This window comes from Carcharhinus amblyrhynchos, chromosome 1, assembly GCF_965287045.1.
Source record: "Carcharhinus amblyrhynchos chromosome 1, sCarAmb.v2.hapA, whole genome shotgun sequence".
Taxonomy (NCBI): domain Eukaryota; kingdom Metazoa; phylum Chordata; class Chondrichthyes; order Carcharhiniformes; family Carcharhinidae; genus Carcharhinus; species Carcharhinus amblyrhynchos.
Genome location: NC_137324.1, coordinates 63,408,889 through 63,434,122, shown reverse-complemented (window position 1 = coordinate 63,434,122; position 25,234 = coordinate 63,408,889). Strand labels below are relative to the sequence as shown.

Genomic DNA, 25,234 nt, shown 5'->3' with positions numbered 1-25,234 from the left:
ATGAACAGCTCACCTGCCAATCTAGAAGCGTATCCAGAAAAGGGCTCTTCATTTCTACCTCGATAACCACCTGCAATTTAAAATTTTAAAGGATGAATTTCAAAACAAAGAAAAGGATTTGGAAACTAGACAAATGCAATATTAAACTGTAAACCACACCTTCTGGAGGGTCATCATTGATCTGCAACAGTTACTCTATTTCTCTCTATAGATGCTGCCTGATTTGAAGTATTTCTAGCATTTTCAGTTATTTTAGATTTCCAGAATCTTCAGCATTTGATTTTGGTAAACTTACACAGGAATTGCCTTTTGAAGCATTGCTTCAGGTGATGAATGGCAACATCTTAGTGCAGGGCCTGGATGATAGAAACGTTAGAAGGTAGAAAATTGGACCTCCTTATGCAATTTTCTCATCCCAAGAAAGCAGTTGACTTGGGGATTTCCCACTTTGAGGTGGTTTATTGCATTTCCCTAGAGGGGGTTTCACTTCATTGAGCATAAAACACAGGGCTGAGGAATAGGGAAGCCAGATGCAATATAAAAAATGTACAACATCTCACCTCTTGTTGCAAGTGCAGATCGAAAACCTGCTCTTCCACGACTTAGACCAAATCCACCACTATCACCTAAAAAAAAAAGTGAATTCAAAACATGATTAATTTACAATGCAATGTAACGAATCTCCAATACAGTGGCAGTGCAAATACAGGATAACCTAGGTTTGCCAACGTGTCACTGCTGGATTACCGCATATCTGTTGGCACCTTTCATTTCATTATTTTTTAAGGATTCTTACTTCCAATGGCTATTAAGGATTTCCTTTTTGTGGAAACTGAAGGAAAGAGACAGGGTAATTGTGTGTACCCCAACAATTAAGATAATGCATCTCTTTTCTCCAAACCACTTCATTCTTTGTCAAGATCTAGAGTCATACCGGTGTGGGCAGGGTGGGACGCAAGCACACAATCCTAAATATGTCATCTTTATTTCTGGCAGATGTTACCAAATGGCAACAGTAGCTAGAATATTAGTGCCATCTAATATGGGATTTAACTTTCACTCAAGGCGGCACATAAGAAATAGGAGCAGGAGTAGGCCATCTAGCCCTTCGAGCCTACCCCACCATTCAATAAGATCATGGCTGATCTGAAGTGGATCCGTTCCACAGTCCCGCTTTCTCCCCATGACCCTTAATTCCCTTCTCTATCAGAAACCCATCTACCCATTACATATTCAGCGAGGTAGCCTCCACCACTTCAATGGGCAGAGAATTCCAGAGACTCACCACCCTTTGAGTGAACAAGTTCCTCAACTCTGTTCTAAACTGTCCCCCCCCCCCTTATTTTGAGGCTGTGCCCTCTAGTTCTGTTATCCTTTTTAAGTGGGAAGAATCTCTCTACCTCTACCCTGTCTAGCCCCTCCATTATCTTGTAAGTCTCTATAAGATCCCCCTTCAGCCTTCTAAACTGGGTACAGACCCAGTCTATTCAATCTCTCTACTTAATCTAACCCCCTCATCTCCGATATCAGCCTGGTGAACCTTCTCTGTACTCCCTCTAATATATCCTTTCGCAAATGCAGGGACCAAAACTGCACACAGTACTCCAGTTGCAGCCTCACCAGTGCCCTATACAGGCACCCTTGCCTGCATCAGGAGATCATGGGTTCAAACCCCAATCCAGTAAAATGAACATAATCTAGAACTTGTGCAATATTGAAGGAGTGTTGCACTATTAAGGGGAGTATCAATCAGGTGAGACTTTAAACTGAAATCATACCTGGTCCCTCAGTTGGGCATAAAAACAACCCATGAAACTACTCAAAAAAAAAATCAGGAAGCTCTCCTGATGTACTACCCTATATATATTTTCTTAATTTATTAGTGTCACAAGTAAGCTTACATTAATACTGCAACGAAGTCTCTGTGAAAATCCCCTAGTTGCCACACTCCAGTGCCTGTTTGGGTACACTGAGGGAGAACTTAGCATGACCAATGCACCTAACCAGCAAGTGAGATGCTAGTGTACCTTGAAAATGTTTTTTTTTCCCTGAAATAATGTTCTCTGTAGTTTGCAAGCAGCACCCCCTCCTGCACACAAGTCTTTTTTATTGCTGCTTCAATGGTTGAAATGGGGTTGTGTTTATTTTTAATTCTGGGCCTCGGGTAGTTCAGGATTTTTTTTAATGACCCCAAACTGGAGGAGAAAAAGTGACTGACAGGTCAGATGACAGGAGTTATTACATTTTCAGTTTTAGTTTACATGGTATTTGGACATCAGGCTAAAAAGCAGCATTTGTTTTTCTCTCTCCCTGGTATTGTAAATTCTGCTGGCTAGCTGGAAACAGGTATTCGTCCCTTCCTCGAGTGAGAATTCTGCCTCTTGCAGTGGTTCGCTGGTTGAAAACTAGAGGCCAGTAGTGGCATTATCTCTACGTTGTGGGCTACTAGAAGTTACAAGGCTGAGAAGGCAAAACTTCAATTCTCCAGCCAAGGGACTAAGTTCCACCACATCAGTGAACATTTGTATTTTCTGTGCTAAACCGATGGCCAAGGGTTTTGTTTGGTTGGAACATTTCATATATTTGTTAAGAACATAAGAAATAGGAGCAGGAGTAGGCCATCCAGCCCTTCGAGCCTGCCCCACCATTCAATAAGATCATGGCTGATCTGTCGTGTCTCAGTTCCACATTCCCACCCTCTCCCCATAACCCTTAATCCCCTTGCTTATCAAAAACCCATCAACCCGCGTCTTAAAAATATTTAGCGAGGCAACCTCCACCACTTCAACAGGCAGAGAATTCCAGAGATTCACCGCCCTTTGAGTGAAGAAGTTCCTCCTCAACTCCGTAATATATTTGTTAAGGGTTATACAATAGTATGGTTGTTTTTTTTCCCCTTGTTTGTAAGTACTACATGTTAACAGTATTCTTAAATAAAAAACTTTGTTTGATAAAAGCTCCCTCGTGAGTCAAGTTGAATCATATCTCAAGTGAAAATACCTCATGCTTACCCTAGCCGAATTAAAATTGTAAATATCATGATCCAGGCAGACTTCATAAAAACACTTGAGTTTCTGACTGGAATTACAACACGTCTTCTGGACTGTGGGAGGAAATTGGAGTACCTGGAGAAAACCCACACATATATGGGAAGAACATGCAAACGCCACACAGAGTGACCCAAAGCCAGAACTGACCCAGGGTCCCTGGTGCTGAGGCAACAGTGCCAATCACTGTGCCACTATATTTATCCCTCAAATCAACATACATTAAAATAAATTATCCATGTATATCTTAGAGTTGGTTGTGGAACCTTAAGAGTACAAATCTGTGTAACATGGCAAAACTTCAGTTCAAAAAATATTTAAAGTGGCTTTAGGATGTCATAGTTGTGAAAGGTGCTACAGGATTGTGTGTTGTTTCTTTCTTTCAGAATGGTAAATGCAATACCATGTTAAGTCATAAAGACCAGGATTTACCAAATTCACCACCAGGAATTGCATCAGCTCCAAATGGCCAAAGCAATTTGTTCACAAAATAAAGTTAGCTTATATCCTCTTGTAGAAATATTGCTCCTCAGATATGGAGATTCGTTAGGACCTCATGGATATTCTCAGTCTTCATACAAAGCCTGGATATAACTAGCATCCACATATTTCAAAATAACAGACATCACAGCCCACATCGTGCTCAGCCAAATGCCTCAAGGACTTCGCAGGAAAAGACAATGAACAAATTAATTAATTTGTCCCAAAAGCAGACGGGAACCAGGAGTTGCGCCACAAAAGGAATTCACTGCATTGACTATTACCTGATGTTGAAATTTTCTCATCATACCCAAATTCCAGATTGGACAACGTGGACCAACCAGGCTACTAGGGAAGCCCTCAACACGGAAAAGTGATTTACTGCAATCCAGAATATATTAGTTGCTTTGGAAATGACTTCGCCAATGAAGCGCACATTAATTTTCTTAGGCAGATTAAATAACTGAATAAGGCATGTTTACACTAAGTCTAGAAATCTGCTAATGGTCAGTACAACTCACTGATAAGAGTTTAGTGGGGGCATGGGGGAAGAGGGGACAAGTCACTGCAGCTGCAATTCTTTCACTCATACCCAAGATGATCACAAAAGCAAAGAATAATTCCTCAAGCTGACTGACCTTCAGCAGCACCATCCCCCCCTACCACCCCAAGCCTCAGTTCCACTCTCCTGATCAAAACCATCCGGGCTTAGGGAAACTGCATCCATCTCTGCAAGGACTTTGCGTCGGACAACTGAAACCTGCCTGATCAATATAGATTTCAATGGCTTGAACTGAAGATTCAAAACATGTTTGGGCATCAAATGCCCAGTTAACCATGAGAAGAATTTTTATTTCTGAATTTATACAATGCAGTAAGGTTTAAAATATCCTCACCTGATTGACCACCAAATCCTCCTCTTCCACCTCGGCCACCTCTGCCCAAAGGGCTACCTCTACCAAAAGAAGCATCTCCACCTGCTTTTGCAGCGTCTTAAGAAAATAAAGTTCACAATTAACTTGCAAAATATTCTAGTGACACAATAGGCAAACGGTGAAAAATGATGATTCGGACAGGGAAAGGTTGGTAGGTTGAACAGCTGAAAGGAAATGGAGAAGCCGTGGATTAAAAAAAGACACCTAGGATCCAAATTAAAATTCAGGCAATATTATAAATGTAGGACATAATCCAAGGGGAGAAGATAATACATTTTAAACAGTGTATTCCAATCTATTGGCAGCCCAAGAACAGCCACTACACCCCACAGGCCCATATCAGGTTTTTATGCTCCAATGAGTCTCCACCTGCACTTTACCTAACCTCATTAATATACCCTTCCGATTATCTAGTTCCTTCTTAAAATGTATCCACACTGTTTATCTCAAACTGGTCCTTGAGATAGGTGAGAATATGGAATGTCCTCTCTGGATAAAGAATTTTCACCCAATTCCCCATTGTATTTATTACAGATCATCTTATATTTATGCCCCTAGCTCTAGTCTTATCCACAAGTGAAGCACCTTCTCTATGTCTACCTTACTAAAGGTGAAAACCTTCCATAATCTTGATGACTAATCAGGTGGGGTGAGACACACCAGAAGGGGCCTGTAGCAAGGTTTGTGGGGACTCCATCTGTTCCTGATGCCTTGTTCTTTAGTTGCTGAGTGGCTTTCTCTATCTCAAGCCATGCCGGATTTGTGCCGAGATAACGGTGGGTAGGTTGCTATGGGAGGGAGTCAGTCAATGATACTTGTATCGAAGACAAAGACCCTGTTCAGGATGCCTTCAAAGTGAGTGCCAACTGCCTTGGTTCTTGATGAGCACCTTCCCACATATGGCCAGTAGTGGTATGGGCCCTAGATGGTCTCAACTGTGCTAAAGAAATCTTGCACATCATGGTTGTCGCCAACTGCTGAAATCACCTGCACTTCACCTACCACCATCTATTCTTTATGTTGTAGGTTTTTTGCTGGACTGCTAATTTATTTGTGAATTCCTGTACTTACCAGACTCCTCAGCACTGACTACACTCAACTCCCAAATTGAGAGACTCAAAAAAAAGGGGAAAGGATCAAAGAACAACACAGCACAGGAAACAGGCCCTTTGGCCCAACAAGCCCGCGCCACCATTTTAACACTGAGTGCCCTCTTCTACCTACAACCTTTGTCTACACCTATTGGACTCTACAATAAAGAAACCATAACCAGATTGAGGGACGACTAATTTTAGGGACAATTTGTTAACACCAATCAGCCTAAGAGCACGTTTTTGGGGTGAGGGGGGAAACCGGAGCACCCGGATGCTGAAAGATGAGAAGTGAACAGATGCGCATTTCCCCAACTCTTACCATTCTGTGCACTAACTCTTGGAAATCCAGCACGATCACCTCTGCCAAACCCACATCTTCTTCCACCTCTGCTATCAAAATTATTTTCATTTATAGTCGCAGACTCTGCAAACCCTGTAACTGCATTGAATTTTTGTTAAATTTAATCATTTGAAATAAAACAGCAAAGCACTGTCCAATATCATCAAAAATCCGTGTTTTACTTTGCCAGGCAAAAACATGGTGACCACAAAAAATGTTGTGAAGCGTGTAACAGCAATATCAGCCAACTGGAAAGGTAATTACTGTAACAAGTAATAAATTTCACCCTGCCGCTCGGGGTTTTCATTATGCAATCAACAAAAATCTGATCAACTGTAATACATAGCTTTACAAAAATTTCAAAGAGATAATCATACTGGAGCTTCATTTGGAAATTTGGAGAATGATCATGGACCATTTTATATTCACGGTTTAGCTTGGATTCCAGATGATTAATATCATACTTTGGCATCCTAATTAAAAAAAGGCCAATATAATAGCAGCAACAAAATAGCAGAATGCAGACAAACATCCACTATCTGCCAGAATAATAAACCAAATGTGTAGGGTGCATTAACATGCAATACCCAACAAGTTGGCAGCAAGGCCAAAGTTTACTTTCGAGCTGAGCTCAACTAATTTAGAATTACTACCTACACTCCACTTATAGTAACTACAATGACAGCTAAAGCAGAAACAGATTGTAATCTTTTACACATTCCTGGGTGCCAATTTCAATAAATAGGGATGATTTCTTACCAAAATCTCTGTTCTGAAACATCAATTTGCACTGACACTCCTGGGATTTCACAAGTGTCAGTACTTGACCCTTGTGCCAGCATTCATGGATCACTCTAGTGTAAAAGGAGATCCTAGCCAAACTCAACCGTGCTCTCAATCTACAAAGATTTCTCAAGCAAGGTCACTTGATAGTAATCAAGGTTTCCCGACTGGTTGAGATCAGACCCCAGAGAAGCCCCTTGGAAGCCAATGAAACCAACACCAAAAGGGTTCCACTGGTTTATTTTCTATGCTGATTTCCTGGAAAAACAATCCAAAACTAATCTAATTCCTGTCCAACTTCAAAGTCTTGCATCTTTTTTGGCTTAAATAAATTTTGTGTTGTCCTTTAAAAAGGTAATTACTTTAGAAAAGCATTCCATTACAAAGTGTAGAGAAATTTCACATCCTCTGTACAGAAATTTAGATAGGACTCCTTGCCACCAACTCTTCAAGTAGAATAAATGTTATTCCTTAACTGACAAAAGATGATTTATAGTTGAGACAAATCACTCTTAAACCTCCTTCAAGACTCCAGCAAAAGGAATCTCGGTATTGTTGGATTTCCATCACCTCTCTCATTGTGAAAATGCTAAGTGAGCCCTTAAAGTGATGTACCTCCCAAACAGAGCACTTCCCACTTTCACAGGGGAGGGGCTAGAGCCAGACCAGGCTTAGTGCAAGCGTGTTTTCACAGAGGAAGCTGGCTGCTAAAATCATCAGCTGCCTCCACTGAAATGGGACCTTGGTAGGCCAGGAACGTGAAACCCAAAATGTGCAGATTAGGCCAGATAAGGGCGAGTCTGAATTTGGTATTTGTTTTGATAGCTGTTTGGCGAGGGAAAGTACCCCTTTGGATATGGCCCTGGAACACCTAACCTACACATCATTTGTACATCAAGGAGCAATTTAAGCATGGGCTACTCCACCTAACGTGTACCTCCAGCTGTGAGGAGAAGCCGGAGCACATGGAGGAAACTCACACAGACATGGAAAACATAGGCCCAAGACCAGAATTGAAATAGGTTCCTGGTATTGAGAGGCAGCAGTACTAACCACTGTGCCCAGTACAGGGGCACAGAACATGGAGTGTGTGAAGGGGGGTGGGGGTGCAAGTAGGAGCTTTGCTAGTGAGAAGTACAGTCAGGCGTTTCTACAGTTGAAGTGACTCCAGGATGGTGCATTGTTTCCCCCCCCCGGTGCCAGGGTCAATGAATGGCTCAGAAGTTGTGGTTCACATTGGTACCAATGGCTGCTAAAGAGAGAGGGACATGATCCTGCAGCAAAAATTTAGGGAGCTAGGTGGCAGTGTAAAGCAGGACATCAAGGGGTGGAATCTCTGGATTACTACCAGTCACATGCTAGTGAGTAAAGGAATGGGTGAATAGAGCAGCTGAATGTGTGAATGAAGAGATGGTGCTTTAGTTTCCAAAGTTACATACACCAGATGTAGTCTCAACAAAACCTTGTACAAATTTGGCAACTGCTTATTTATTCTGTACTTCACTCCCTTGCAATAAAGGGTCAACATGCCATCTGCCTTCCTAATTGCTTGGTGTACTCGTGTTAACTGTATGAGAATACCCATATACTACACGCAGTAGTTAACATTGCAGCCTCAACGAAGGGGACCCAGGTTCAATTCCCAGCTTGGGTCATGGTCAGTGGGAGTCTGCACAGGTTTCTTCTAGGTGCTCCGATTTCCTCCCACAGTCCGAAAGATGTGCTGGTTAGGTGCACTGGTAATTCTGTCTTAGTGTACCCAAACAGATGTCAGACTTGTGGTAACTTGCACAGTAACTTCATTGCAGATGTTAATGAGTGTTAATATAGGCTTTAATATAAGCCTATTTGTGACAATTAAAAAAAAAAGTCCTTTTGATAACATCCATGCACCAGATTAGCATTCTGATGTTTTGTAAAGTGAACTATACATACTTCGTATAAAATTGTTTCCTCTAGCCTGCCCCCAGATACACTTCCCCTCTTCTAATATTAAGCTCACACATGGAAGTTTACTGAAGTTCACATGTTTATATAGCAAGGTGGACATCTAGTGGAATAAAACTGACATTGATACTGACGCAGTAAGACATCAGATTTAACATGATAAAAAAAAAGCATGAAACTAGAAACATTGTTTTAATATAGTAACTGGAATTATCTAATTAAACAGTTATGCAAAAGGAACTGCCCAAACTTGGTCTTTAATTCCAATGAAGTCCAAAGCACGTCAGTGGCTCAGTTGCAGTATACATTACTCAGTTCCAGTCCAGAAAACTGAGCACCTTTATAGACATTAGTGCAATAACGAGAGAAAGCTGCAATGTCAGAGTTGCCATTGAACTGATGTGCCATGTGCTTGCACACGTGGAAATAGCAGTGGGGGGCTATTTTGAAGAGCAAGGGAGTTATCCACCATACCTTAGCTAATATTCAACCCTCCAAAAAAAAACAAAGAATTACTTGGACATCACTGTGCAAAAATTGGCTGCTAGTTTTTCCTACATTACAATAGTGACTACACGCCCAACAAAAATACAACACTGGCAGTAAACAGATACGGTGGTCTCCAAATAGTTGATCACGATTAACAGGTCGATCCTGAAGTCTCAAAAAATTGATAGTCATTTGCTGCCGAACCTCTGCCAAAAATTGCAGGACTCCGGCTCCTTATGGAACATTTTTATATAATGTAAAATTACCTGCTTTACAAAACATTCTAATGCCGATCTAGGTGCATGGATGTTATCAAAAGGACTTTATTTTATTAGTGTCACAAGATTTACCAACATGTTGCCTGGTTTGGAGGACATGGACTAAGAAAGGTTGAACAAACTTGGATTGTTTTCATTGGAGCACCAGGGGATGAGAGGAGACCTGATAGAGGTTTACAAGATTACGACGGGCTTGGATAGAGTGGACAGTCAGTCTTTTTCCTAGGGTTGCAGAGTCAATTACTTGGGGACATTGGTTGAAAGTGAGTGGGGGGAGGGGGGAAGTTTAAGAGCAATGCAAGGGGCAAGTTTTTCCAGAGGGTCATGAATGCATGAAACATGCTACCAAACAGGTGGTTGTGGCAGAAGTTACAATAACAGCATTTCAGAGGCATCTAGATAGTGAATAGGTAGGGAATACAGGGATACCGACCAAGTAGAAGCAAGAAAAGAGAGGCATCTGCATCAGCTTAGACTCAGATGGACCAAAAGGCCTGTGTGCTGTACCGTTCTTCGTATATCAAAAGGCAAGAATGTGTGTGAACAACAGTGTAGCCTTCAACAAAACGGCATCATAAGAAAATTTCCTTTCAACTCCCCAATTTTTGTCAGAATGGTATTGTTTAAAAGGGAGATTTTCTTGCTCATGCAAAAAGACACCTCTTTGCGCACCTTTCCTTCAGCTCAGGTTTTGCAGAGTGTGACTGTCAGAATGGTGTTTAAAGGGAATGCTGCAAACTTAATAGTCACACTTTGCAAAACCTGCACCAAAGGAAAGGCGAGCAAAAGAGGTGTCTTTTTGCATGAGCCGGCAAAAAAAAAAGACACCATTCACTGACAGCAAAGTTATCAATGAGGCGATGATGCTTGCTGCTGTCAGCTTGTTAAAGACTTTAAAAACAAAGATGAAATTATAATAGCCATCGGTCGCTTGGCACTTTTTTTTTGAAAAAAACAGTAGCCAGAAAGACATCAGCAAACCATGTTAATTTATTTCATTTTACAAACTGATTGCACAATTAATAATTGCAGGACTCCACTGCAGAAGGATAACACCTCTGTTCATTCCACAAACATAACCAAGCTTTTGGTCATTTGTCATTTCATTCCTCTGCTCAACTATCACCTCAGTTTTGGTTTCTTCCACTGCTCCAATAAAGCTCAGAGGTTCAAAGAAAAGCACCTCTTCTTTTGATTAGGCACACTACAGCCGCTGGAGTTCAGATCATCGAGTTCACAAATTTCAGATCACCTTTTATTGACAATTGTTGGTGATGATTCTGTTATTGTCGTTTATATCTGCTCCACACTTATCTGGTGTTTCTTTACTTGCCCAATTATCATCCTCTTTGGCTTTACCTCATCATTTTTGCTGTTTAATTTTCACTCCAGCCTTCCTTTTTAACCTCAAGTGCCTCTGCACTTAACTATTAAATCTCTAACTTTTTCTAGTTTGATGCAAGTTTTCTTTACCCTGTCAGAGATTTACTCCTACTGGTACTCATGATTTCTTGAATTTGCTGGTTACAATATCTGTTTTTCGGCCATGGCAGCTGTTTCTGGCCTGTGCCACTTAACTATCAAAATTCCGAATATCTTTCGCTAGACTGATCCCTCAAGGTTGTGCTGCTCTTGCTCTTGAGATTGGTCTGAGGAACAGCAGGAAGACAAGGAGCGCACAATCTTCGGCATTAAACAATTAATTTATCTTTTCTCCGTTAGCTCCCTGGTGTCACTGTATGTAGTCTCAACACCAGGTTAAAGTCCAACAGGTTTATTTGGTAGCAAACGCCACTAGCTTTTCGGGCTCTACCCCTTTGTCAGGTGAGTGGGGAGTTCTGATCACAAACAGGGCGTGTCTTCACTCACCTGACGAAGAGGCAGAGCCCCGAAAGCTAGTGGCATTTGCCACCAAATAAACTTGTTGGACTTTAACCTGGTGTTGAGAGAGTTGTGTGTTTACCCCACTCCAACGCTGGCATCTCCACATCATTACTGTATGTGATCCATGCATTTCAATCCCATTGCTTCTGTTGTTATCCATGATCCACTGCACGTCTTGGCTGGACCCTTGGATTAACTACTTTATGCCTTGTGGTTACCAATTCCTGTTAAGGCACAGCAACGGATGGTGGTAAAAGCTATGTTGTCCCAGCTACTAGAAGAGAAACTTGAATCAACTGCCAAAATGGCTTTTCCACATAGCCTGAGGAGAGATTATGAAAGCTGGAAATTGTCTGCTGGTGATTTTAAAGTAAATACTAAGAAATTTAAAGGACATAATAGAATTGCACTTGAACACAAGGCTTGACATAGCCTTCACAGCTTAACCTTTTTTCTGTCCAGCAACCTCAAAATTCCAGTAATATTTACCACACAATATCTTTTATGCTTTTATTGTCCTCTGAGGCTAACAGCAGCTGGCTCTTTAGGTCTGGCTTTGTTCATACCTAAACACCCACTTCGTCATTTTCATTATCTCCTTAAATATGTTCTGTCCTTTTGATCTCAAAAAATATTGTAATTTCTTTTGTTTCCTTAGCATTCCATATGCACCATCTACACCCTCTGATTTTGGATTCCAGTGTACTGCACCAACTAGAGAGCTGAGACTTATTGTTGTCTTCACGTTCTGATCAGAAAAATCCTAGAACTGTGTGGCACAGTTGAAGACCCTTCACCCCATCAAGTCTGGGTTGGCTATTTTTAAACCAAGTAGTCCCAGCCCTCTACAACATCCCAAGTATTTGCTCAATCCCTTTTTAAGTCTATCATCACAGTAGTTCATCCTCAAAAATCTTCATCACTTGTGAGAAGGTTTTTTGTGTTGCCCCTGCCACTTTTTGGTATTAACTTTAAAATCTGGGCCTCCTCTAACTCTTACAATTGAGGAGGGTATTTTCTTTAGCATTCTACCCAAACACCACGATTTTCAAGGACCTCTATCAAATTCTCTCTTCAGGCTCCTCTGCTTGACAAGCAATTCCAACTTCTCCAATCACCCAAGTAAATATAATTTCTCGTCCCTGCAAGTTTTCTAATAAACTTCTTAGAATCCTACAGTGCAGGAGGCAGCCATTTGGCTCATCAATTCTGCACCAATCACAATTTCACCTAGGCCCAACCCAAAGCATTTACCCTAGCTAATTCCCTTAATACTAAAAGGGGTAATTTAGCATGGTCAATCCACCCAACTTGCACATCATCTTTGGACCATGGGAGGAAACCCACACAGACACAAGGAGAATGTGCAAACTCCAGTGATCCAAGCTGCAAATCAAGCCTGGGTCCTTGGCACTGAGACAGCAATGCTAACCATTGTGCTGCCCTCTTCTATACCGTGTCCAAAGTCTTGATATTTTCCCTCGATTTGAGACATCCAGAATTGGGCATGGTACAGCAGCTAGCACTGAACTAGTTTGTCAGTTTTAACCTTTTGCCACGCTCAGGTAGCTTGAATTTCTCTTCTATCTGTACATTTTCGTTTGTCCAGTGTGATGTTGGAGTACCTTTGAGATGGTTTCTTAAAAAAAATCTCTGCAGCTCTCACAGCCTTAGCCGATATCATTATGGCACTGACTTGACTGGTGATGTCCTTTTTATTGCTGCTTGAACGGGAGTTTGTTTATTTTTACTGGGATGTTTATAACTGCATTGTTAGGAAACTGATTGGCAGGTCAGATAAGAGATTCCCCCCCCCCCCCCCACTCAGTTTGGAGCTGCAGTTTGCATTTTAGTTTTGGAAGGGGCATCAAGCTGAAAAGTCTGTCTCTGGTTTTGGAAATTCTGCTGGTCATCTGAAAGCAAGGTCTTGCTTTTCTGAATGGCAGAATCTGCTATTTGTCACTTGCTTGGAGTCCCTGGTGTTTTGGGAAACTGTTCTGAGACTATCCAGAGAACTGCAGACTTCATCCAAAGGACTCAATTCCAGTATGTGAGTGTTTAGTCTGTACTGTATTAAACTTGTTTGAAGGGTCTTGTTTATGGAATAGGTTTAATTGGAACAGCTCTATGTTCATTATCGTGTTGTCAGGAAGGAGTTTTGAACGATTATCGTTACAAGTGAGGATATTGTGTGACTTCTAGGTAGTGTTCCCATTTACCTGCTGTCCTTGTCTGTCTGGGTGTTAGAGGTCAAAGTTTAGATGGTGCTATCGAAGGAGCCTCTGCAAGATACTGCTGCACATCTTGAAGATGGTACTCTGTATCACTGGTCATGGGATGGCAGTTGGTTGCTATGCCCTGGATGGTTAAGCTTTTGAGTGTTGTTGGATCTGGACTTGTGCCTTGTAGATAGTGAATAGGCTTTGGGAGTCAGGAGGTGAGTTAATGCCTACAGAATTCCCAGCCACTGGCCTGACACAGTTTAGACGGTTGATTCTGTTAAGTTGCTGGTCAGTGGTAACGCACAGGATCATGTTGATGGGAGTTTCAGTTAAATCTGGAATTCAAATAGTTGTTTGGCAGTACAGAATTTTAGTACTGTTGAAGCTTTTTACTTGTGCTGCTCAAGACAATGTGTCAGGGGACTATTTTTATGCTGAGAAAAGTGCTTTTTGATTGGCACGTAGACTGGTAGAAGCATTGCCATGGCAAATACAAGTTAATAATGACTGACAGTTAAATCAGGCAGCTTGACTATGGTCAAGCCATTGGCCTGAGAAATGAACATCACTTTCTAGTTGAAACAGGTGCAATGTGTTTGTGTCCTTTCTGCCTACAAAAAGGCTATGTATTAATATGTTGCTTCCAGTTAACACAAATGCACCACACTGCAAGCCTGGTTGACCATCTTAAAATGTTGTCAGTGAAGTTATTAGCGCACTCGATGACTGCTCAGAATGTGGTCCTCAAGTGTCCTCAACAGTCGAGTTTTGCAACCACAGGGTGGTTAGGAATGGCCATTGTGGTAGGGATACACTTCTCAAAGTATCAAGTTGTCTCTCCAGCATTAGTATTCTTACAAGTACAAGATGGAAAATTTTGACAAAGTGTGTTTTTCAGCAGTACTAAAACCTGGAATCGATAACTAATCTTAGTAATGGTCACTATGACCACTATCATCATTTTGTCATTAAAAATCCACCTAGTTCCTTTGGGGAAGGAAACCTGTCATCATTACCTTGCCTGACCTGTATGTCACTGGAGCAACAACAGCAGTGTGCTTAACTTGTAACTGCCTTCTGAAAATGGCTTAGCAAGCCCCTCTGTCAAATTCCTTTTGTCTGTCTTTCTTTTGAACAATTACATTTTGTGCACCTTTTCTCCAAAATATTGCGTTGTTGCTGTTCATAATTAAATGCATCCAACTTTTTTGTCGTGTGGCTGTTTGGATAGGATTTTATTAACCAACTGGGTCATCTTGCATCAGCTGTGACTTCATTTGTGCGTCTCCTTCTTTGCCTCTTCCCCCTCTCCTACTTGTTTGTTTCCATGGTCCCCAACTGTCACTCTGACAATTGTCACACTGCTAATCCTTAGCACTGAATTTGTTAATTTGCTAATCCGCATCTTGCACATAGTTGGTGATATTGATGCTGCATTTATTCACACATGGGATTTTCATAGCAGCTTAATTGAAGTGATAATGTAAGCCTACTTATGACAATAAATATTACGTATTTTAGTCAACAGTAAAAGTTTTTTACTTTGCAAACATGCATTGATACATCTACTTCATGCGTGTGAAATGTGACACTTGGGGCTATTTCTAGATAATTGTCTATCAATGCCTCTGATCTGGTTTGATCAATTAGTTTTTTTTAAATTGCAAGGTTTTAACCAGACTGAGAATGATCAAGTGCAAAATTATAATTTTGCAATGGTTATTAATCATTTGGAAAGGCATGGATTACTTGGGCAGTCAGCTTGAACTTTTTAAGACCAAGTTCTGTTTGATTAACTTGATTTGAAATTCTGAAAAGATAATAAGGGTTGATGGGGTCTTGAATAGGCTTTTGAGGACATCCCACAAAAGCAGCAGATAAAAGCAAGTGAGATCCAGGGACAAGTGGAAAGTTGGATTGAATGTTTGTGTCTGGAAGGCTGTTTGCAATGGGGTTCTGCAAGCCTCTTTACTGGATGCTTGTCATTTGTGGAATGTATCATTTGGGTGTTTATATGTCCATTGGATTTTCAGACTTGACTGCCTCTTTGGGCATCCTTTTTCCTCACTGTTGGCTGATTTGATGCTGGGGATTTTATGAGAAGTCCCTATTGGGGACTGCTTGTGTGCATATGCTCTTGGGGATTTTGAAGAAGGAGTGGGTGAGGATGCTGTCAGACTAACGTATATGCACCCAACCAATAAACCATGTGGACATATATTTCAAAGGTGCAGTTGAAAGCACCTTTCTATTTTCCCATTCTAAATGTGTGAACTTTGTTTTAAAATCTTCACCCTTTTCATATTCCTCCACATTTTTGTACTCTGCTTTCCAATTCTGGCTTTTTTCCTGCTAATTTACAGAACAAGGCTGTTGCTGGCTAAGCCAGGATTTATTGCTCATCTCTGGTTCCCTGTTCTGCACTTCAATTGTAATTTTGTCATTTGTGGCAGCCTAGTCTGAAGCTGTGGAATAATTTCTTTCAACTTCTCTGCCCCTCTTTTATAGGAGCATCTTCCAGTATTCATGTCACCTCATGGTTTGATGAAAAATGTTCATTATCCCTGTGAACCAACTTGTGATATTTATCTCATTATCCTTGTGAACTGCCTTGTGGCATTTACCATGTTAAAAGGCACTTTACAGTTATTGCTAGGATTTTAATGGAGGGTGTTGGGGAACAACTTCCTTTGGCTTTTTTTTTGTTGATTTTCTGATTTTTTAAATTCGACATGAATCCAAAGTCTTAATTTCTTAAGACTCTTAATATTGAATCATGTAGTGAGATGACAGATGAGGTAGTCTCACCTTGCAGAGCAGAAACCACTGGATACATAATCAGTTTTCAAACTAGCTTTAGGAGTGGCTCTAGCAAGACCGTTTTAACCACCTACTGCATTCACATGAATTGCTTAAATACATTTGTATTTATTTAACACATCTGCCACCATTCAGTAACCAAGGAAATGAAGCACTTGATATGCTATCATGCTCTACTTCCCTCAGACATTTACACACTCAACACTTGTTCATTGAGTCACCTTTAAAAATGACTCAAACTAAATTAGGAATAGGGAGGATGTGACACGCTTTTTAATTTTTTGGAAAAAATGAATCTCCTGGTTTCATAAGTGTGTTTACTGCTTCTCTGCTTTTAATGAATCAGAGCGGTCATTGGTTAGACACCATTTAGAATACGCTGCCCATTTCTGTGTCCTTGTTTAGAAAGGGTGCAAGCAAGCTGATACTAGGTCGAGGGGCTTTAGTTTGGAGAGACTGAAGAAACCAACATGCACCCCTCCTAGACACAAGGTGCTCAATTTTTAATTAAGCAAACAGAGAAAGCGCACATTTGTGCTTTTAGATTACCACATATAATACTGATATACAATAAAATGGCGAAGGTCAAAACTGAAACGCCTCAGCAAGGTATTTACTATTAAATTCTCAAATTAGGAAATCTATATTTTTCATGGCAAGTTACAAAAACTGCATTGTAACACATCCTGTTATGTAACATTCATGTAGTGTCCTCCAGTGATTATGCAAGCAAATAATTTTTGTAAGACCCCTCCACTGATGCAATTCATGTTACGGTTCTAAAAGCTATTCTATGCTCCAATTTTCCTTCTTATAATCTTGTTCTAAATTAAAGTCTGAGGTAACACATCTCAATGTGTTTCTCCAGTGATAGAGCCATCAATTTGTGGTCATGAACTGGGAATCATTAGGCTTCAGCTTTCAAACCTCTCTTGCTTTATTTCTTTTTCAAATCATGCATTGCCATCTTTTTAAAATACCAAATGCCAGCTTAACGCTCATTTGTGCATATTAAAGTTTGTAAATGTTTGCAATTTTTAGAAAATATTTTCATTTTTGAACAAAAAGTTTAAAACTACATGATTTCTTATTTAAACTAGTAAATTGCCTTGGCACTTGCCATGGTGAGCAAAACTTTGTGCTGCCAATTTAATGCTTACCTAGTGTTTCCATTTTTTTTTAAATGATTTTTTATGCATTAACTTGAATTTGAAATTGTGTTTGTGAACGTTAAATTTATGCAACAGAATTTTCTGAACGTAGATGTACTACTAAAGGGAAATGCTAGTTTTTCCAGATGTATTTTAACTGAGCAGCTCCTGGCTGGAATTACCTACACACATTTATGTCACAACTTGTCCTTCAGAATTCCAATGGTCAACCTCAAATTGCATTTTAGTGAATATGTCTTTATAAATAATGCATTCTGAAGTATTACACTTAACTGACAATTTAGATTAGATGAGATGTGTTTATATCAAAAACATGTCAACTTGAGATACCTTACCCTTCAAGTCAAAAGGTCGATTGCCGTTGATGACATCTTCATTCATTAGTCCCGTCTAAATTAAAAATAAACAACCAACATTGACTAAGAAATCTGAGTTCAGGAAACGAACCTCAAAAAAAACCAGCCAATACCTACCATATCATTAAAAGATGAGATAACGTTTACAGGTTCTGTTCCTAGTTCTGCATCCCAATCTGTCATTTTGAGGTAGTCTGTATATCCACACTACAACTGCAAATCAAAACCAAAATTGTAAGATAAGTACATTTATTCTTTGAGGATCACAGAACCTACAGCTCAGAAAGCCATCTGTACCTTGTAAATGGAGTTATTCTTCAACTGGGGTCAGTTCAATCCCATTCCTATCACTCTCCTGAACCTTCTTTCTAAATAAGCAGCCAAATTTTTAAGTAACAGCCTTCATCTCAATGACAATTTGTTGTAAAGCATTCCAAATTCTAATAATCCTTTTCTACCATGTGTTTTATTACTGTCTGCAAATTAAAAACAAGTCATGCACTCAAGTCTACACACAAACTGGTTACAGACAATATTTTTGACACACTAACACCACATTACTTACGAGGCAAAAAACTGCAGCAGGCGACGGTGCAGAGGGACCTCGGGGTCCTTGTGCATGAGTCGCAAAAACCCAGCTTGCAGGTGCAGCAGGTGGTCAGGAAGGCGAATGGGATGCTGGCCTTCATAGCGAGGGGGATTGAATATAAAAGTAGGGAGGTCTTGCTGCAGCTGTATAGGGCATTGGTGAGGCCGCAGCTGGAGTACTGTGTGCAGTTTTGGGCGCCGCACCTTGGCCCTGGAGGGAGGGCAGAGGAGGTTTACTAGGCTGATACCGGAGTTGAGGGGATTGAGCTATGAGGAGAGGCTGAATAAACTAGGCTTGTACTCGTTAGAGTTTAGAAGAATGAGGGGAGATCTCATTGAGACGTATAAGATGATGAATGGGATGGATAGGATAGAGGTGGAGAGACTCTTCCCGCTCAAAAAAGACAGTAGGACTAGGGGGCACAGCCTCAAGATAAAGGGGAGGCGGTTTAGAACGGAGTTGAGGAGGAACTTCTTCACTCAAAGGGTGGTGAATCTCTGGAATTCTCTGCCCGTTGAAGTGGTGGAGGCTGCCTTGCTAAATATTTTTAAAGAAGCAGGTTGATGGGTTCTTGATAAGAGAGGGGATTAAGGGTTATGGGGAGAGGGTGGGAAAGTGGAACTGTGCCACGACAGATCAGCCATGATCTTATTGAATGGCGGGGCAGGCTCGAAGGGCTAGATGGCCTACTCCTGCTCCTATTTCTTATGTTCTTATGTTCTTATGTACCACTTCTAAATTCCTTCATTAAATTTTCCCACTTCAGACAAAAAATACTCAAGCAACCATACGCTTACTTGTACAATTTTACAGAGCCTCCTCTATGTGTCCACACACACTCATGGCTTCAACGTTGTACTGATGAAGAAATGCCCAATCATAAATAATAAATCTAACTGCAAAAGGCTAATTGTAGCCTGATGTTTTGGGGAAGGAGGTGGGAAAAAAAGTAAATTGGTGATTGGTTGAATGTAGAAGTGGCTTTACTGGTTCCAAGTGCAACTGCCAATTCAGTTCATTTCATATAGTGAGGATTCTCAACTAATTCATGGGATACCAAGGCTAGGGTCCACAGAAAATTTTAAGGGTTCACCAAAAGAATGTTTCAAGGATAATGTTTTTAAATTGCCAATATGAGAACATATTTCTAGTCTTAGGATGCACAGGGAACACATTAAGAAATTGCACAGTCCCAACAGAAGGAAAAGCATAAAGGCGCCCAAGTAGAAGTGCAGTCATTGTTGCTGGCAGGAAGGAGACCTTTCACCCTCAGATCAGTCAGTGACAACCAGCAGTGGATTCTTTACCCAACTCATCTCCTGTCCATGTTAAAATTGGAGCAACAGGTCAATGAAGTTGTGCCTGATTTATGGAGTAATTAGGCCTAGAATTAACCAAATAATGGTGGCCAATATTTGGCTAACCTCCCTTGTTACAGTTATTTGCTGCTTGATCATAGCAGAGCCAAGTAACTGAACAAGCCACACAATAGAGTCAGTCCGTAAGTCCAAGTTCCACGTTAAAAAAGAGACCTTTTATTACAAATGAAACACCCCAGTTTGGATGCATATCATACAGCATACATCAGACTTTGTGCACAGGTTTTTTTTACAAAGTCATTCCACACCACATCAAGTAAACCAAAACTAAGTGCTTAATTGTCTACCTAATTTTTACTATAAATGGCCTGCAGATTTAAAACAGGAGGCAGAACGTCGGAAGCAAATAGATCGGCATGCCCCTGTTCCACAGTATGATAAACAACGTGCACTGGACACTGCAAATGATCTGGGCCTTGTCAATATCCCTGTAGCTTGAAGTTGCACACCTAAACTAAGCCAAGATGCTGCAATGCAACTAAAACTACAACTAGTGAAGCACCAAGTCAGACATATCCTACCCACATACAATTAGCTTCCAATCAGCAATGCAAGTAGTCCCCAGTAATACCAAATATGTAGTCGCCCAACCATCGATGCTACTCAGATTTTGCCAATATTACTTAGCACCAAGCCCCACCATATTTTTAATCCACACAAAAAAAAATACAAAGCAAACATTTACAAAAGATGGAAACTGAAGGAATAATTAGATAATGGCACCTAGGAGCCCCAGTAAATCTGAAACCAGACAAAATCTTTCCAGTGTCTGGACATCTACTTGACAACATCCAAAGGTATTGAGCAAGATCTTGCTTGAAGAATAACACTTCACGTTGCATACTAATGGTCCATGGCTCAGTTACTAACACTCTTGCTCTCTCCGTCATAAAGGGATGGGTTCAACTCCCATTCCAAAGACTTTGTTCACAAAAATGGAGTTGACACTTGAGGGTGTGCTGTCAGTCATGCCATCTTTCAAATGAGACTTTAATCAGGTGTCCCATCTGCCATTTCCAAGTGCACATTAAAGATCCCAGGGCACTATTTAGACATGCAAGGGAGCTATTCCCAGTGTCTCAGCCAATATCTACCCCTTAATCATCACTATTTGTGGGAGCTTGCTACGTGCACATTGGCCTTCATCTTTCTGATATCACAAGTGACTAGAGTCAAAAAAATTACTTCATGGAAAGCAAGACTGAGGTCACAGACAGGAGCACAGGGAATTTTTCTGGCATTGGATACAGGTGCAGACCAGATCATGCCACATGTGTCCCGTCCTCCCTTGTTAGGTGGGATGGCCCCCCTCAATCTCTAGACATTAACATCCAGGAGGGGCATGCTATTGCCTCCAAAAGCATTCATGGTTTCTAAAGAAGTGAGGGGCTTTCTGGTTGCTGTACCTCCCCTCCAGCCTGGTGAATCTTCCAGCAAATGACATTTTTAAACTTGTGGCAGGCCACCCCATGTAGCCATGATTCACTATGGCTGCCACTTAATATGGCAAGGTTTTTTTAAAAAAATTGAGATAAAAAGGGACAGGCAGAGTACAACAATGACACAGCTCCACCCTCCCTCAAAAAAGGAGCAAACAAGAACTGGTGTAACACTGGAAAAACAATTAACCTAACAGTCACAGTAATTTTCAAAAAAAAAAGGCCACAATAAAACTGACATGTTTAATCTTTTCCAAAGAAAAGACATTAAGTTTCTAACCAGGATGAAGCAGTGGGTGGCTTGTGGGGGTATCAACTTAATAGAATTCACCTGCAGCCCATTAGTAAATGTAATGACATCTACCTTACACTGGCCAGTTCAGATTGGATTAAGATTATCAAAGGACACTGCTGCAAAGTCTCAAGTCCAGAAGTGTCAAAGGATGCCCTAAAACCAGCCAATTTTGAGCATGACCAGATACATGTGGATATGGTCTCCAGGGGAGAGTGAACACCTGTACATTTGTGGTTTGCATTGGGGGAAAAAAAAAGAGAATCTGATCTTGAAATGAAGTCTCTGTAGAATTAAAGCAAGCTTAACAGAGCACAGGGTCAACTCCCACCAATCATCCACAAGATCTAGCCCAAGTTCAGTCTCCCTATCATTTCTTAGCTTGTAGAGGAAAGAGGCCTGAGGGCAGTGTAAACTTGTAGAATGTTAAAATGAAACCTCCACGAGTTTGTGGCAGTGACAAAATCCCTTCCAATAAATAAAGATGTTTAGAGAGAGCAGAGGGAACATAGAACATAGAACATAGAACATTACAGCGCAGAACAGGCCCTTCGGCCCACGATGTTGCGCCGACCAGTTACAAAAACAGTGACCCACTAGCCTATACCAATCCCTTTTCGTCCATAAACCTATCCAGAGATCTCTTAAACGCCCCCAAACTAGACGCATTTACAACTGCAGCAGGCAGGGCATTCCAATCCCTCACCACCCGCTGGGTAAAGAACCTACCCCTGACATCCGTCCTGTAGCTACCCCCCCTTAATTTAAAGCCATGCCCCCTCGTGCTAGCTTTCTCCATCCGAGGAAAAAGGCTATCACTATCCACCCTATCTAAACCTCTAATCATCTTATATGTTTCAATAAGATCCCCTCTTAGCCGCCTTCTTTCCAACGAAAACAACCCTAAATCCCTCAGTCTCTCCTCATAGGACCTCCCCACCATACCAGGCACCATCCTAGTAAACCTCCTCTGCACCCTCTCCAACGCCTCCACATCCTTCTTGTAATGCGGGGACCAGAACTGCACACAGTACTCCAAGTGCGGCCGCACTAGAGTAGTGTACAGTTGCAACATTACACTGCGACTCCTAAATTCAATCCCCCTACCAATAAACGCCAAGACACCGTACGCCTTCTTAACAACCTTATCTACTTGATTCCCAACTTTCAGGGATCTATGTACACACACACCTAGATCCCTCTGTTCATCCACACTATTCAAAGTCCTCCCGTTAGCCCTATACTCGACACATCTGTTGCTCCTACCAAAGTGAATTACCTCACACTTCTCCGCATTAAATTCCATCCGCCACCTCTCGGCCCAGCTCTGCAACCTATCTAAGTCTCCCTGCAGACTATGACACCCTTCCTCACAATCTACCACACCTCCAATTTTGGTGTCATCAGCAAATTTACTAATCCACCCAACTATACCCTCATCCAGATCATTAATAAAAATTACAAACAACAGTGGCCCCAAAACAGATCCCTGAGGCACACCACTCGTAACTGTACTCCATGATGAATATTTACCATCCACCACCACCCTCTGTCTCCTATCTGATAGCCAATTCCTGATCCAACTTCCTAGATTACCCACAATCCCATACATCTGCATTTTCTGCAGAAGCCTACCATGGTGAACCTTATCGAACGCCTTACTAAAATCCATGTATACCACGTCAACTGCCTTACCCCCATCCACCTCTTTGGTCACCTTCTCAAAAAACTCAATAAGGTTAGTAAGGCACAACCTACCCGCTACAAAACCATGTTGACTATTTCTAATCAATTCATTACACTCCAAATAACTATAAATCCTATCCCTAATAATTTTTTCTAAAACCTTGCCCACAACAGAAGTAAGACTCACCGGTCTATAATTCCCAGCAAAGTCTCTGTTCCCCTTCTTAAACAATGGGACAACATTCGCTATCCTCCAATCCTCCGGGAAGGATGAACAACAAAAGCAAAAACAAACTTGGCTTGAAATTGAGACAGGTTAAATTTGGTTGCAAGCTCTTCCCATCAGGCAAACACCAAGTCAAGCTTGGAAGGTAAGAATGAGTGGTTGTTGCAAAAATGTTGACAAAATTGCTTCTATATTTTTGAAGTAGAAGTCACACTGGGGTTTGACATGTATTCAGAAGATAGTGGATACAAGTCAAGGCAGAACAACAATTAGCAGGACTGCGCTTCCATAAAACACCAGTTTATACTTGGTGTATGGCACCACATTATTGGACAGCCAATATTCAATTACAGTAGGTTAGGTAGTGATAGTCTATCATCCTGGGAGTCCTGCCTGCCTAAACAAATTTGATACCAGCTTGTTTATCCTAACAAAGAAAATTGAAAAAGAAACATGAACTTGGGCCAAGTGCTTATTTTAACAGATAAAATCTTGCCAGTTGAGAGCAGTCTGAAAGGAGGATAAGTCTTTGGACTACAGCGGTCCAACCCTGCATCCATGATACAGTTTAGAATCTCTCAAAACACAAGATGGTAACTGTCTAGATTGGGAGAGGATAGGAGCAATGCATACAATTTTACATTGTCAATGCCCCCAACTGGGACAATCAATACGCCATGGAAGCATGCCATTAACTATGGTATAACGTCCAAGATCTGAAATTATGTTCAAGGGAGAAGAACTGTATTCCTTTGTTAATTAGATTGCTGTCTGTCTAGTTTTACCAATGAAACACCTGGCTAACTCATGATTTACATACAAAAGCAAAACACTGGAAATCTCAGGAGGTCTGACAGCATCTGTAGAGAGCATAGAGCTAATGCTTCAAGTCTAGATGACTGTCAGATCTTTACAGAATCTTGGTGCAATTAGCAATGAAGGCATGCCTCCGAAAAGAAGGTGATGGAGTTAAAATTAAGATGTGAAAGTGCTTGGGAAAGTTTCACTGAGCCATTCATCAGCCCCCCCAACAACAGTACACATATTTAGTCTGATTAAGAGCCCTGTGCCAGGCATACATAAGGCAGCTTTACAAAATTAATGGAAAAGAAAACAAGGAGGATCTGTTACACAATGAGAATGGCTAAAAACAAGAAAGTCTTGGTTACTGTCAACATAAGATGTCCCTCCATCCCAAACCTAATCGCCACTTCCCAAGCCACTAGAACAAAAACTAAGTGGTGTGGTAAATTCATAAACAAATACCAGGTATTCCCTCTTACCTAGCATCCCTTCGCCATTGAAAAGTTGTTTGTTATAAGCACATGGTAAGAGCTCTAATACATTGACAATCAAATACTTGCTTAGTTTTAAGTCTCTTATTTGGCAAGTGTGGGTGTGCAAGCACATGAACCCAAACACCCCAAAAAACTTATTCACCTCATGGCTACTACAGTAACTAAACCAGCTTACGTCTAACATTCCAGCTTTGCCAAATTATTGGACTACAACTGAAAGAAAAAGAAAATCAAGAGGTCCTCACAGGAACAGGGTTACAATGCACTGAATTGCTATAAAGATATACATCCTAAGGTGACCAATGCTGCCACTACTCATCACGAGGACAGTCAGAGATCCATGTTCAATTGGTCCACTTTTAGTGACCAAGTATAAACAGCAGTTAGGTATTGAAAGGCATAGTTTCCAGTCATTACTCCCATAAAATCTGGTGTCAGTTATCCAGTCAGGAATTAAGCATGCACCATTGCAGGAAAG

General features: G+C 41.0%; 1 protein-coding gene across 7 annotated transcripts in view; it reads right to left on the bottom strand.

Moving 5' to 3' along the window:
* Window positions 1-25,234, bottom strand: part of ddx4 (DEAD (Asp-Glu-Ala-Asp) box polypeptide 4) — a 76,184-nt gene that overhangs the window by 40,231 nt on the left and 10,719 nt on the right. For 5 of the 7 annotated variants that reach the window (XM_080186064.1, XM_080186037.1, XM_080186045.1 and 2 more), the window contains exons 2-7: window positions 17,965-18,060; window positions 17,827-17,881; window positions 5,876-5,995; window positions 4,424-4,519; window positions 561-626; window positions 14-70 (exon numbers count right to left, since the gene is read on the bottom strand). In XM_080186064.1, coding sequence (XP_080042190.1) covers window positions 14-70; window positions 561-626; window positions 4,424-4,519; window positions 5,876-5,995; window positions 17,827-17,881; window positions 17,965-18,030 — 460 coding nt within the window. In that variant the 5' untranslated portion in view covers window positions 18,031-18,060. The remainder of the gene's footprint in view (window positions 1-13; window positions 71-560; window positions 627-4,423; window positions 4,520-5,875; window positions 5,996-17,826; window positions 17,882-17,964; window positions 18,061-25,234) is intronic. The other 2 variants (XM_080186081.1, XM_080186089.1) reach the window with 2 other exon arrangements.